General features: G+C 34.5%; 1 protein-coding gene across 3 annotated transcripts in view; it reads right to left on the bottom strand.

Annotated features, from left to right (window-relative positions):
- Window positions 1-13,687, bottom strand: part of LUZP2 (leucine zipper protein 2) — a 493,734-nt gene that overhangs the window by 67,061 nt on the left and 412,986 nt on the right. For all 3 annotated transcript variants that reach the window (XM_057507481.1, XM_036932720.2, XM_036932721.2), the window contains 2 exons: window positions 12,910-12,984; window positions 3,003-3,164 (listed from right to left, as the gene is read on the bottom strand). In XM_057507481.1, the coding sequence (XP_057363464.1) occupies window positions 3,003-3,164; window positions 12,910-12,984 (237 nt within the window). The remainder of the gene's footprint in view (window positions 1-3,002; window positions 3,165-12,909; window positions 12,985-13,687) is intronic.

The raw sequence follows: 13,687 nt of genomic DNA, 5'->3' as shown, positions 1-13,687 counted from the left end.
GGTTTTGCTAGTATTTGTAACATTGAATGCCTTTTCTAATGAAATCTGTGGTTTTAAAATATATAAAATATTCAATGTGTATGTATGCATGTATACACACACACATACATGCATGTATAATGCAATAAAAATTTTGTTTTTGTCAATCTTCTGGAATAAAAAAATTTAATAAAATGAGATTTTGGGGTGACTATTTTGTCTTTTTCCAGACGTGGGTTGAAAATTGATTACGTGGATGTTTAACAGATTTCAGGAAAAAACATTCAAGAGTTGAAAATTCAAAAAGCCAAATGAAAGTAGATAAGACCAGCCATACATCATGGAAAATCAGAATTATTTTTTGTAGCACTTACGTCACAACAGTGCTCTGAGATAGGCACTAGGGAAACACATGCAGAGTGGCTAATTGATGCAATTCTTTCACAACTGTCAGGCAGGCATGACATACTACTGTGGCTATAATTAGCCCATTCTGCAGATGTACAGTTAAATGTCCTCATCTAAAGGTTACCTTTTTTTGTTTAAAAAGAAAAATTATTCCAACACTAAAGAGTTTCTTTCAAACACACCCCATATCACATCATATTGAGGATTTAAAAAATATTATACATGAGGTACCTGCAGAGAGTAAACCTCAGGTGTACATAAGTTATAATCTCCACCACTATTGAAAAGATAAAGAATATAGGCAAAACATAAACACCAGAGAAAGTTTTAATGCTAATCTGTAAAATAAAAAGCTGTATAGTACATCAACTTAGAGTTATTGAACTTTATCTCAAACAATTGGATTATTGTGTTATTGTTTTTTGAGAAATGAGTAATTCCCAAACCAGGATCATTGAAGAGCTTCCTATCTTTTTTTTGTGATAAGCCAAGGTAAATAATAAATATTCATTACTTATTTCAATGACTGGATATATTTATTCATAGTATACCAGTTAAAGTAATAGTTAATAATTTCATGCACACATTCAGGGTCATAAAGAGCCCAGTTTTAATTGCGCTTAAACAAATATATTTTGAGTTGGGGAAAAGTATTATGTGCACATAGAATTACAAAGTGCTTTACCCAAAGTCATCGGATTTAATAAGGTTGCTTCTCCCCTAGGCTAACACTAGTTGGAGGCAGGGTGCACTTCCTCGTACATGGATGAGATGGTGTGAATAGCTGTGCACTTTACCAGTGGCTAGTTTCAATAGATTTACCCAGGGTTTTTCCTGAACATAAAAATACATTATTATGCAACATTCTATCCTGAATTTAGTTAAGTAAACAAACACTCTAGACCTAGAGTTTTCAAAGAAGGAGAAAAAATATAAGAGAAAAATACTAGCCAAAAATTTTTCAGTCCTTCAGTATATGATAAAACCAAAGAGAATGATATAATTAAATGCAAATATATATTTTTAAATGATTCTTTGACAGAGAAACAAGATTGCACAGACTAAATCTGTACAGTCCAAAATCAACTAGAGAACAAAACAGAATATTAGAAGATTCATTATGTTTCACTTATTTTTGACTCTCCATCCTGAAAATATTTCTCTAATCTACAATTTGTTCACACCCCCTTTAATCCAAATAACAGAAATTAGAGACATAAAAAGTAAGTAAGCCACTGATATAATTCATCATTGGATAATTGTATCAGTGGTTCTCAGGTTTTGCTGAGCTCACCCTTAGAGATTTACATTAGAAGTCAGGCTGGTATCTATAGCACTCATTTTAATAGCAAGTGATCTCAAAACCAATAATAAGAGAGCCAACATTTTCAAATACATTGCCCCAATCTAAACTCCATTCTCTAATAACTATTCCGGACTGTCAGCATTTATTTAAATATAAAGCCTGCAAATTGAGGGTTCTGATGATTGAAACAAATGCAGCCCTGAAACATCCCTGTGACCTTTCCAAAGGATGCTTGTGGTGGGGATTTGCAGGAAGATTTGCGTAAGTCACTTGGTCTCAAAAAAGCCCCTGGGGAGCTTTTAAAAAATACTGATAACTGGAACTCAACCAGAAAAAGTTTGACTTCATAGGTATGGGGTGAGGCCCAAGTGTCAGAATTTTCTTTTACCAGTATCCCAAGTGAGTCTAATGTACAGGCAATGTTGAGAATAATGGCCTAATTTTTACATTTTTAATTTAAAAAAATGTATCCACTTCCATAAGATGATGCTTACCTGAGGTGATGGAAACTCAAGGAGAAAATATTCTCCATATTAAATCTCTGGTGCATGCTAGAATGTTATACAAGATATTTTTGAATAGTAAGAATATATTTATATTTATTATTATTTTATAATTAAATGATCCTGCCTAAGAAACAGCTGGCTCTTAACTAAAAAGTTATCTTCCATGTTTTCCAAGTGACTACGGAGACTTTACAAACTGAGTCACAATCTTCTGTTTACTTCCTAATCTTCCAATGAATTTGATACCTTACTTGGATCCCTATCTGACTGAGGCAGGAGGTAACTGATAGGGTAGGTAGAACGGGACATGTTGCCTTGGTAGAGATCAGCCAAGTGGGATGCTGACATTAGGCACTGTGGTCAGCTGGCCAAGAGGGATGAGTAAGAAACCACACCCTGGAACAACCAGCCTGAGAAAGAAGGCGGGTTTCTGATTCCAGCCCAGCCGTTGCAACAAGTCCTAGGCAACCACGTGAACTTGCCAGCCTGGCCCTAGCACAAGTCCTAGGCAACCAAGTAGACTTCCTCCTTTCCAGTGCTTATAATCCCCTGGCCACTGCAGCCCAAATGGCTTCCTCCTTTGGAGCCCCTCCCGATTAGTGGGATTCTTCTTCTTTTCAGTCTTCATTAAAAGCTTTGCTGGTTGCTCTGTACTCTTGTCTGTTGGCTACATTCTTTGTCACCTTGGAGACACGATCCTGGGAGAAACAGCACCTCAGCGGGTAACACGATGATTGCACAGAGTGAACTATGAAGACAGTACATTACTTGGTGTTACTCTTCAAAGTGTGAAAAAGGTGTACCTTGTTTTTTGTCCTTACTTCTGGAGTCACAGAATCGATTGTCCTGGGCCGAGTTGACATCTGAGTTGGAGTTGGCCTCAGTAGACTAAAAGGGTGAGACTGATCACGGAAAACAGTTGACAGGCAGAGTTGTACAGTCTCCATTGCTTTCAGCTGCGATTCCTACAAGAAAGAGAGAAAACAATTTCTACATGTGGTTCTGGTAATCATTTATCTGATTAGATTCTCCCTGTCTTCATAGCCTAAACTCACTCCCTACACAAGTATATGTCAGTCTCCAAACTTAACTGTGTACTTTTAAATTCAATTTTGATACCCTGTTTAATGCACACAGTCTGTTTTTAGGAGCTAGTGTGTTTTCATGATATGTTTTGAGCACTAAGATTTAAAAACATGTCTTACTCTTTTCCCTTGAATTAACATGACTTCAAGCACGATAATTTGCCGACCAGGAAATACACTCTAGAGTCACTCTGAAATAGAAAATATCCTTCTTAGAAAACTGCCACTTTTCTGCTAGCATCAACCTCCTTTATTACAAATCAATCTCTTGGAAATGTAGGCTCTAGTGTTTCTCAGATTAGCCTGCACTGCCATACAATTTTCCCATAAATTGGGAAAAATTAATTTCTTTCTGATGACCTCTTATTTCCTTTTGGCCTTGTTAAGTGGTAGGAATTAATGTGATGTGACTGTAAATTACAACATTAAAATTTTCTTATATTGGCACAAAATATGACAATATTCCAAGTACTTTCACATGCAAAAAATAATTTTATGCTTTCAAATATCTGTGAAACCAACATTATTGTTACTATTTTACTATGAAGAAAAGAAAGCTTAAGGTTCAGACTGCTTTATTTCTGGTTTACACCGCAAGGCAGACTGAACTAACATAGATAACCATTACTAAGTCCCATCTAATCTCCAACTTCCACTGCAAGTATTTTTAAATGCTAATGAGATACAAAAAATAATAATAAAATAAAGTGAGTACAAATCACAAAGAGATCCCCATGTTCCAAAATGAAGAGCCATACAACTTTTGGGAAATTTCACAGTAACACAGGGGTAATTTTGGGCATGGATATAGGCCCTAAGATAATGTCACATAAACATCTATATTGAGACATGAGATGTGTCCTTTGAGACAAGAGAGATGAAAAGAGATATTACCTACTAGGGCCAAGATGCCTGGACCACCTGTAACATGTGGAGCTTGCCCTTTCAGTGCACCATGGGCCAACAAAGCAATGAAGTCTATTGTCTCTGTCATCATATTATATTCCCCACAACACTACTGCCTTTTATGTACTCTTCCAGGAATACCTTCACATAGCTTCCTCTGTTATTTCAGTCCTATCAAGTCCTCATGGTCACTTTCTTGAGTAGTGACTATGACTCAGATCCTTACCAATACCCACGTCTGTGCTTTCCACTCATGTATGGTATAAGATAAGATTTATCTTTAAGATGAGAGTATTGCTAGAATAGCAGTTTAAGAGATTTCTCTCTTTGGTCATGTCAAGAGATTAACAAAAGAAAAGCAGAAAGATCAGCAGCAGCTGGCAATATGTAAGAAATAGGATAGACATGTATTTCTTTCTCTCTCAACAAACTTGTCCTGTCAAGTTGTCAAGACAAAATTAGAATCTGATAAGGACTGGAATGGAGGACTATTGTTACGTGGACAGAAGGGGGCTAATCTAAATGATGACCTTTTGCTCAAAATAGTCCTTTTTACTTGCTTGCCTATGTCCCTGGATTCTTACCATTCTCCACCCTATTATTTTCTAGAATTGATTCTGTTTGTTTCTTTTATAAAATTTATCACTAATTTTTAATGTATGCAAATATACATACATGTATAAATTGCTTCTATTGTTCAGAATTGTATATATTACAATCTCTGACACATTAAAAGGGACTCCACATAAAGTTTTTTGAATAAATGTCTTAAAAATTTAGGTGCAAATGTCTGTATGTCAGGGAAGGACATTGACAAGCTATGTAAACAAACAGACTTCTGCTCCTATTGGATCTTTGATCCACTCTTCGCTGGCCATTTCCTTCTCTCTCTACACGACAGAAGATCATGACATTGGGTCCTAGGTCAGGGGTGAAATATTCCAGGGGGCGTGGAACAGTTTAAACATTTTCATTTGCTTATTACAGTGAGACAATGGAAATGGAGCTAATATGACAAGGCAAAGCAGAGCTTGGCAAGGACTCAAAATAAATGTGGTTCTCAAATACAGACTTTTAATGCTCAGATAATACAGGAAGTAGTTATGGAAAGTTTTATTCGCTATATTCATAAACTGGCTCTTCTTAACACACCATGTATCTGAAAGTTGGATCTGTAATAGGCTTAAGGTATATGTTGCCAAAATAGACAAATTCCTGAGTATTGGCTGAACTTAGATGCTGAAAATAAATAATGAGCAACATCAAGTTAATAGTTTCAAGGATCAATTTTCAGTAAAAACTGTTTAGACAAGACAAATTTTCCAACAGAACAATAAATGCAATGTGAATATGTTATAATTTCTTAATTATCTAAACTTTGGTGCAGTCATCTCCTCTACCTGCACAGGTGTCCTGATGTTGTCAAGATTATCTCAGATAAAAATCTACATCAAATAGATGTAACTCTACCTCCTCATCTTCCATAGCCATTAAAGTATCTTTGTTCTTATGTTTCAACTTCTTCTTAATCTCATAGTTTCTGATTTCATTTTTTGGGGGACCATAAGCCTATGATTTAACTTCCTATCTTAGATTCTGGCTCTATTCATTGATTATATTGTAGATTTTTCCTTCTGGAGGCCACAGACTACTGTGAGTAACATTGTCCTAATTTGGTCAGCTTTCATAACAAACAAACAAACAACTTTCTAGTTAGTCCTAACTTAACAGAGCCTCTTACTGACGCCACTCAGGTTTGGCTTGACCCAATTCCATAAGCAGGCCCAGACAATGATCATTACAACTTCACTTACACTGCTAGCTATTTAGTCTGTTTTGAAACTGCAGATAGCTGTTCACTTGAAAGTTCACTGTAACAAGTTGCTACAAAGTATACTTTGCCATAAATCTTAGTGCCTGTTCCTTTCTAAAGTCAGTCTTGTTTTTGCCCTGCCTTTCTTCTCCCCACACTAAAACCACTTTTCCCACTTGCTTTATCACAACAGTAAAATGCAAACTCCTTAATAAGACCCTGCTTGTCCCAGTGGCCCTTTACTTACAGCCCATCAAACATTCCAAGCTCATTCTCATCTTAGAACTTTTACACTTGCTGTTTCCTTTGTCTACAGAATCTTTTTTTCCAAATATCTCTATAAGAAACTTCCAGCATAAATTTATGTCTCAGCTTACAATTATCTTCTTGGAAACAGTCTCTGATAACCTTCTCAAGGAACACTCCTTCTTTAAAGTCTTTATCACATTTCTTAAATTGTTTCCTATGTAGCCCTTGTCATAATTGAAAATTACCTTATTGTTTATATGTTTATACTTTTATTTATTTCTATTATAATGTAATTTCTTTCAGGGCCAGTGCCTTCTTTGAAGCTTAACAAATACTTGTTAAATAGATAGAGCAAAGCCTCCAAAGGATAGAGGCTGGTGCTGTTTTACATGAGAAAATAATGAAATGTTTCTCATTTTGTCCTGTATATTACCTAATATAAGAAAGTAATATTTTAGACTTTAAAATATAGGACTTAAAATACTAGGACTTGTGCTATATAATATATAAAGCTTATATGAAATTATTGTGTTTATATATATATATACATATGATCTTAAGATGGTAGGAGATTTAAAAGTCTATTTATTGGGTGTCTGTGTGTTAATACTTTTCTCAGAAAAATTCATTTTTTTTCTGGGAATGAGAAAATGTACCTTGCAAAGACAACAATGTCTTTACTTTCTCATTTCCTGAAAAATAAAAATTCATGAGATATTATTCATACCTATGTTAATTAACTTCCATGAAGGTGTGAAGTCCTCAAAGAGAGGCAGGTGCATTATCAGCTGCTGGCTTTGGAAAGACCACAAAGGGCTGTGAATGCAAAGACTTTCCCCTTAACTTCATTTCTGCCATGAAATCAAATCTATGAATCCTGGAACGTCATTCAATTTTTGGCTCTTTGCTCTAATGATCTCTAGGTCCCTTATATGTAAGGTAAATAGCATGTTTATTAATTTCTGAAGTTATGACTTCATTTATCTAGTCAATCTATAACTATTTATTATGCTTCCAGCATGTGCCAGACACATCATGACAAAAAAGAGTTCTTGTTCTTTTACTATCTAGTCCTGAGTGTCTAATTTGTGTCATCTGTAATATGGGTGTAATAATACATGCTTTCCTCAGTGAAGTTTTGTGGTGGTCAGGTGCAATAGAAACTTTTTAAAATATGAAAGCTTGAGAGACAGGTTTCCAAATCATAAAGCTGTTCTTATAGTCTAGTAGCTGAGACTAACTATAATTCAGAAGATACTGCCAAATAAATAGTTGGTTCTCTGGGAAACCAAGGTTGATTCTTAGATCTTGAGATTGTTGTTTACATTGGGATAGTCAAGTGTAACTTCTTTCATTAACTACATCATGAGAACCAAGTTGGAGTGTGAAGATACTGTTTTTAATAATATTTATGATGTATTTGAAGTTATTTAAAGGCCTCATATAAAATTCTTAGGAACTAGACCCCTGAAGAGAGTAAAAAAGTCTCATATAAAGATGTTGGAAAGAGGTAAAGAGCAATTTGGGTAAACTGTAGTTTTTACCCATTTTGAAGTGAGCTAGCATTTCTACCTGACTTTATGGCTGCAGTTTATGGACCTTGTACACATGTCATATGAGATTTGTTGACATTAACCGCCAGTACTATGAAATGCTCTTATAGTTCTCACTGCAGCAAAAAGAGTGACAAGATTCTGAAGGACAGAGAGGAAGTGTTACCATGGAGGGGATTCTCTACGATCTCATTCACTGCTAATAATAATTACTATGCTTACTGAGTATTTTCCATGTGCCAAGAATACTTTACTTTTTTGATGCCTATAATTTTCGATGTGAACACAGATGGCCTGACTCAGGAGACCTGTATGTTACACTGTGACACAGAGTCTTGCATCCTGAGCCCAGACTGCAGCATGGCATGGCTGGGCACACAGGAGCAGTGGGGCTAGACATGATGATAGAGAAAGCACAGAATGGATAAGATGAAGGAAGGAAAATGGCATTAGCCCTGGGTTCTGTGATCCAGGCCAAATCATAGTTTGCACATGAAGTACTAGGTGGCTGCACAAGCCCATATAACCCACATATATTTAAATGCATATATTCATTCTCTGTGCTTCCATGACCTTATGGTTCTGAATGAAACCATTTCCTAATTGTTAGTGTCCCCAAAATTGTGAGAGATGTAGAGCCCAAGACCAGGTATCCTAAGTGTCTACTGTTTCCCACAGAAAATCACACGAAAGGCAATTCACACCTACTGAGTCATTTCAAACCTCACTGACCCAGTGGATTATTTGAAATCAAATCAGGGAAAAGATTCAGTGTCAGGAAGAACATTCCAGTAGTCAGAGTTGTTAAAAACTCAAGAGTAGACCGTGTTGCCTCACATCATGAGAATTTGTCTTCCTAGGACATAAAGCAAATTGTAGAGATCATGAAAGCAATGGCAGAGAAAGGATTTGAAAAGAAAAGGTGGCCTAGCTGAACTTTAGAATTATAAGTATCTCTGATTTTCTGATTCCATCAATTATATTAAGAGTCATTCCCCTGTTTAAGAAGTAACATTATACAGCATGATTTGGATGTGGTAGAGATTAGCATAAACTGACATAAACTTCTTTTTTCATAAATTAAAAAAGAAATCATGAAGTTGGAATCTTGATAAGATGAACTATATTGGACCTGGTCAAAATAGCAGGTGGACTCCCCTTAAAGTATTAAATATTACATTAATTACTTGGAAAAATATAAAATAAGACAATCACAAAGGAGTAAAGTTACTCAAATATCTAGTTATTCATACAAAAACCACCTTTGTCCCCAAAATCTAAACCTTAAGAAGGAACACCGTTAGAATTCACAACATGTCCTTACCCATTCTTCACTGCAGTACTTTCCAGATACCCTGTTTGAAAAGATAGCTCTGCTAGATATGAAGAGGTTTGGGTCATATACAAGTGAAGTGCCACATGAGAGCCAAGAATTTTATCTTGGTCTTTCACAACTACTGCATAGTAAGAAGAAGATACTACAACTACAAGAGTTCCAAAATGAATCAGGATTCATGTATTCCACCCCTTCTAATCTGTATCAAAACACCCATGCTGTTCAAATTGGTGGTGACAAGGCAGCCTCCTTTACTTTTATACAAACTTATGGAATGTATATAGCCTATTATTGCAAAAGAAGTCTGTGAATTTGACCATCTTCCTTATTTTTCTAAATAAAATGGTTGCTATGCTGTGATCACAAAAATGGAAAGCCCTTGAAAGCAGAAAGAACTGTTCATTTCTTAAAATAACTTATTTGGGAAAATATAGGAGCATATAGAGCACAAAATAACAAATGTAATAAATGTCAGGAAAATATCAATCTGAATTAAATATTAAAAAGCATCTTTTTGGTTATATAATACATATTCATCATATATAATATTTGTAAAACACATTATGTATGATAATATATGCATGTATATATTTATAACATTTTATAACACACATATGCATTCATTATATATATATCTAATATATACATACAATACATACATACTATATAATGTATGTATAGAATCCATACTACACAATATGTATGTGTATGAATTAAAAGACTATCAATTTTCTGTCTACATAATTACTGGAGGGTAAAACATTTGGGAAACAGAAGCATTTGAAAGTATCCATAGTGTTATCTCATTCTGTCTTTCTCCAAAGGCAATTGTCTTCATGAATTTGATATGTATCTTTCTGTTTTATCTATTCATATGATATGTAACCAAAACAAAATGTGTTTTGTGTATTTGAATCATTGTTAAATACTATACATAAAAGTATGAATTTTTTTCACTCAACAGCATGTAGATGTATGTATAACCAGTTATAGATATATTGATTCAAATTTCTTTTTATTTATTATTCATATTAAGATTTGATTATTTGAAAATACGGACAGAGAAAATATATGAAATGTATTTATAATTCTAACAGCATTTAAATTCTTTCCATTTATTAATATAAACATTGCTATATTTAGTATCTTTATGCATGTTTATAGTACATATGGATAAATGTAAATACTAGGATATACACATTTAAAAACTGATTTTAATAATTATACTCCCACCATCAGTATATCAAAATATGGTTTCTTCAGACTTCTTAAATTTTTATCAATCAGATAGTGTTGAAGTAATATCTTACTGTTTTTACTCATATTCCCATTTTTCTGATGAGGTTAAGTATCTTTTATTTTTGTTATTATATTGAAATATGGCAAATCATAACAAAGTGTCTGGGTTTCGAGTGTGCTTGTAAAAATGTATATACATTTTAAAGGAATACAGTTGTATGCATACTGCATTAGGACTGTGATATCCTTCTTTTGGATTGATCCATATGAAACTTCCTTCTTATCACCAAAAATTCTTTTCTTCAAGTCTACCCTGAATGATATTAGTATTAATGCATAAGCTTACTTTGCATTACTGTTTGCAAAGCTTCATCTTTTTTTCTGTATTCTTATACTTGTAGACCTCCTTTTCCTTTATATTTAAAGGTAGCTTTTATATGAATCAGAGAGTTTTTATTTACTGTAGTCTTACAACGTTAGGCTTGTATTTAGAATATTTTGACCATCTTAAAAATATAAACACTGACATAAAGTTGATACTTACCATTTTGCTGTTCATTTTTCTATTTTACTCATTTCTATGTCCAACATATAATTTGACTATAATGTGGTTATCTCTGTATTTTACCTGATTGTGTATTATTCATATTTTTGAATCTGTGGTTGATGCCTTTCAAAGCTTTGGATAACTTTTAGCCATTATCTCTACAAATATTGTTTCTGCTTATCATTCCTTCTGAGACATAAATATTTTAGGAATTTTGAAATTGTCTCACATTTTGTATTCTCTTTCTGTTTACTTTCCATTTATCTGTACTTTTTGTATATTGGTATAGGTATTCGATATTAATTTTCCTTACATTTTACTAGCCTTCACTTCTACTACATCCAGTGATCCAATCTGCTATTAAACAGATCAGTAAATTCTTAATTACATGCATTATATTGTTCTAATTCTAGAATATCTGCTTGATTTTTAATAGCTTTTTTATAGATTTTAAGTCTCATGAAAATGTTTATTCTTTTATCTGTTTCATTGACTTTTCTTCTATTGCTATATATAAAATAGTTATTAAATTTTGAGTACTTATTTTTTCACTCCAATATCTGAATCAGCTCCAGCTCAGCTTTTCTTATTTTCCTTCTATATACTGATCAGATTTCATACCCTCACCACATATCTAGAATTTTTTTTTATTACATGTCAGACATTGTGTAAAAATGAACCAAAAATTCTCTAGATATCTACCACAAGAGTGGCTCTGCCCTTCCACTGTCGGACAGAATGATGGCTGATAACTCCAATCTAATCAAGAATTCATCTCAGTCAGGGGATGTGTGGACGGTTCAGTAAAATGCAAATTACTCCCAGAATGGCGCTGTTGTTTGGGCATAGATTTTCCATGCTTTTGAATGAGAGCAATGTGGACATCTGTCTCCTGAAGTCTGAAATAGCATGATTCAATTCTCAGATTCAGAGTTTCCTGTGTTAATATGTAACAGATATATATTCTAGGTATTAGAGAAGATTACACTAAATATTCAATAAATGGGTGCTGAGTGAACACAGAAATAAATTAATTTAAAATCACTCTTTTTGTTCTGAGTGAACTAAAGAATAAGTATTTATTTCCCACAGCTTGTAAAGTTGATTTAAAAATGAAAGAAAAAGAAGAAACTAAAAAAGAGAGAGTGAGAAGTATTAAGGTAGTTGGACAAATGCCATTACTATTAAGCAATAGAACAGTGATTACTAATTATGTGATCAATTTCTTCCTCTCTGTTATATTTCTCTTTCCATATACCAAATACCTGTTTCTATGTATGTCTCATATGAAGAGAATTGGAAAGCAAAAGTAGGCATCTAATGGGAGTTGCAGGATATTGTGAGCATACAAAACTGTAACATAATGAGACATTAATAAAGGTAAAGTGAAATAGATGAAGTAAAAAAGGGGGTAAATAAAATTTTTTGGAATAAGTCGTAATTGTAGCAAAACATTGTGAACTTTAAAAATTTGACTTGTATGATATGTGAATTATATTCAATAGAGCTGTTATAAACTGTCACCCATTCTTGCATTATCTTTATATGGGCAGAGCTGGTTAAGAGAACTACCTTCTACCCTTATGCCTCTACTTCCAGAATTCTGATTTAAGATTTCCAGAGTAAATACTGTCAATGACTACTTCTGTTTGTTTTATAACTCATTCATCCAGAGTTAATACACGGCATCCTTTTTGGCACTTTAAAGCATGTTTACTCATGGCGTGATAGAACAAATGTACCAGTAAGCTGAGAAATGGAGCCATGAATTCACAAAGCCTGAATCCTGAGCCAATTTACTGCAACAGCAAAAACAAGGGAAGAATTGGGGCCCGAAGGGAATATCAAGCACTCCTGAATTCTATAACCATCTTACATGTTCAGTGCCTGGAACTGCAGTACTAAATTGAGGGAAGGAGTGGGTATTACTCCAGCTTTGTCTGCTAAAGCCAACATCGTGATAGTCATGGATGAAAACTTACCCTGTCAAGAGCCGCTTTCTCCAACTGATTTTTGGCCACAGCTAATTTTTGCTCCAGATCAGTAAGCTGTTGGGCCTGTAAAATGAAAGAAAGGTAAGTCTTCCCAGTAAATTCTATAATCTGCCCCACTACCTTAAGCATCTTCATTCACTGCAAAAGAATAAAAAAAAATTGTGAAATTCATTTATAATCCAAGTTTCAAATACTGTCTAACATGGTCATTTGGTTAGGCTGCAGAAAATGGTGTGTTCCTGGTGAATATGCACTAATGCTTCCCTGGATCAAGGCATCTAGTTGCAAGGGTCCAGCTCAAGTACCTGAAAATACCTGCGGCATAAATTCATCAGTTATGTTTCTAGTTGTCATTGACTGATACACATCCCCCTAAAATTCACATGTTGAAGCTTTAACCATCATCACCACCCATGTGATTGTATTTGGAGACAGGGTGTTTAGGGAGGTAATTAAAGGTAAATGAGGTCATAAAGGTGGGGCTCTAGTGCATGGGACTGGTGTCCTCATAAGAACAGGAAGAGGCATGAGAGACCCCTCTCTCCATGCTCACACAGTGAGAAGGTACCCTCTGTAAGCCAGGGAGAGCTCTCATAATAACCGAATCTGCCAGCACACTGACCTCAGACCCGCCCCCAGAACTGTGAGAAAATAAATTTCTGTTGTTTAAGCCACATAGCCTGTGGCATTTTGTTATGGCAGGCTGAGCAAACTAACACAATAATATTCACCTTTTATTATTGATTTTAATCCAAGACACCTCTCT

This window comes from Manis pentadactyla, chromosome 9 (genome assembly GCF_030020395.1).
Source record: "Manis pentadactyla isolate mManPen7 chromosome 9, mManPen7.hap1, whole genome shotgun sequence".
In the NCBI taxonomy this organism is placed as follows: Eukaryota; Metazoa; Chordata; class Mammalia; order Pholidota; family Manidae; genus Manis; species Manis pentadactyla.
This window is presented reverse-complemented; position numbering and strand designations above follow the sequence as displayed.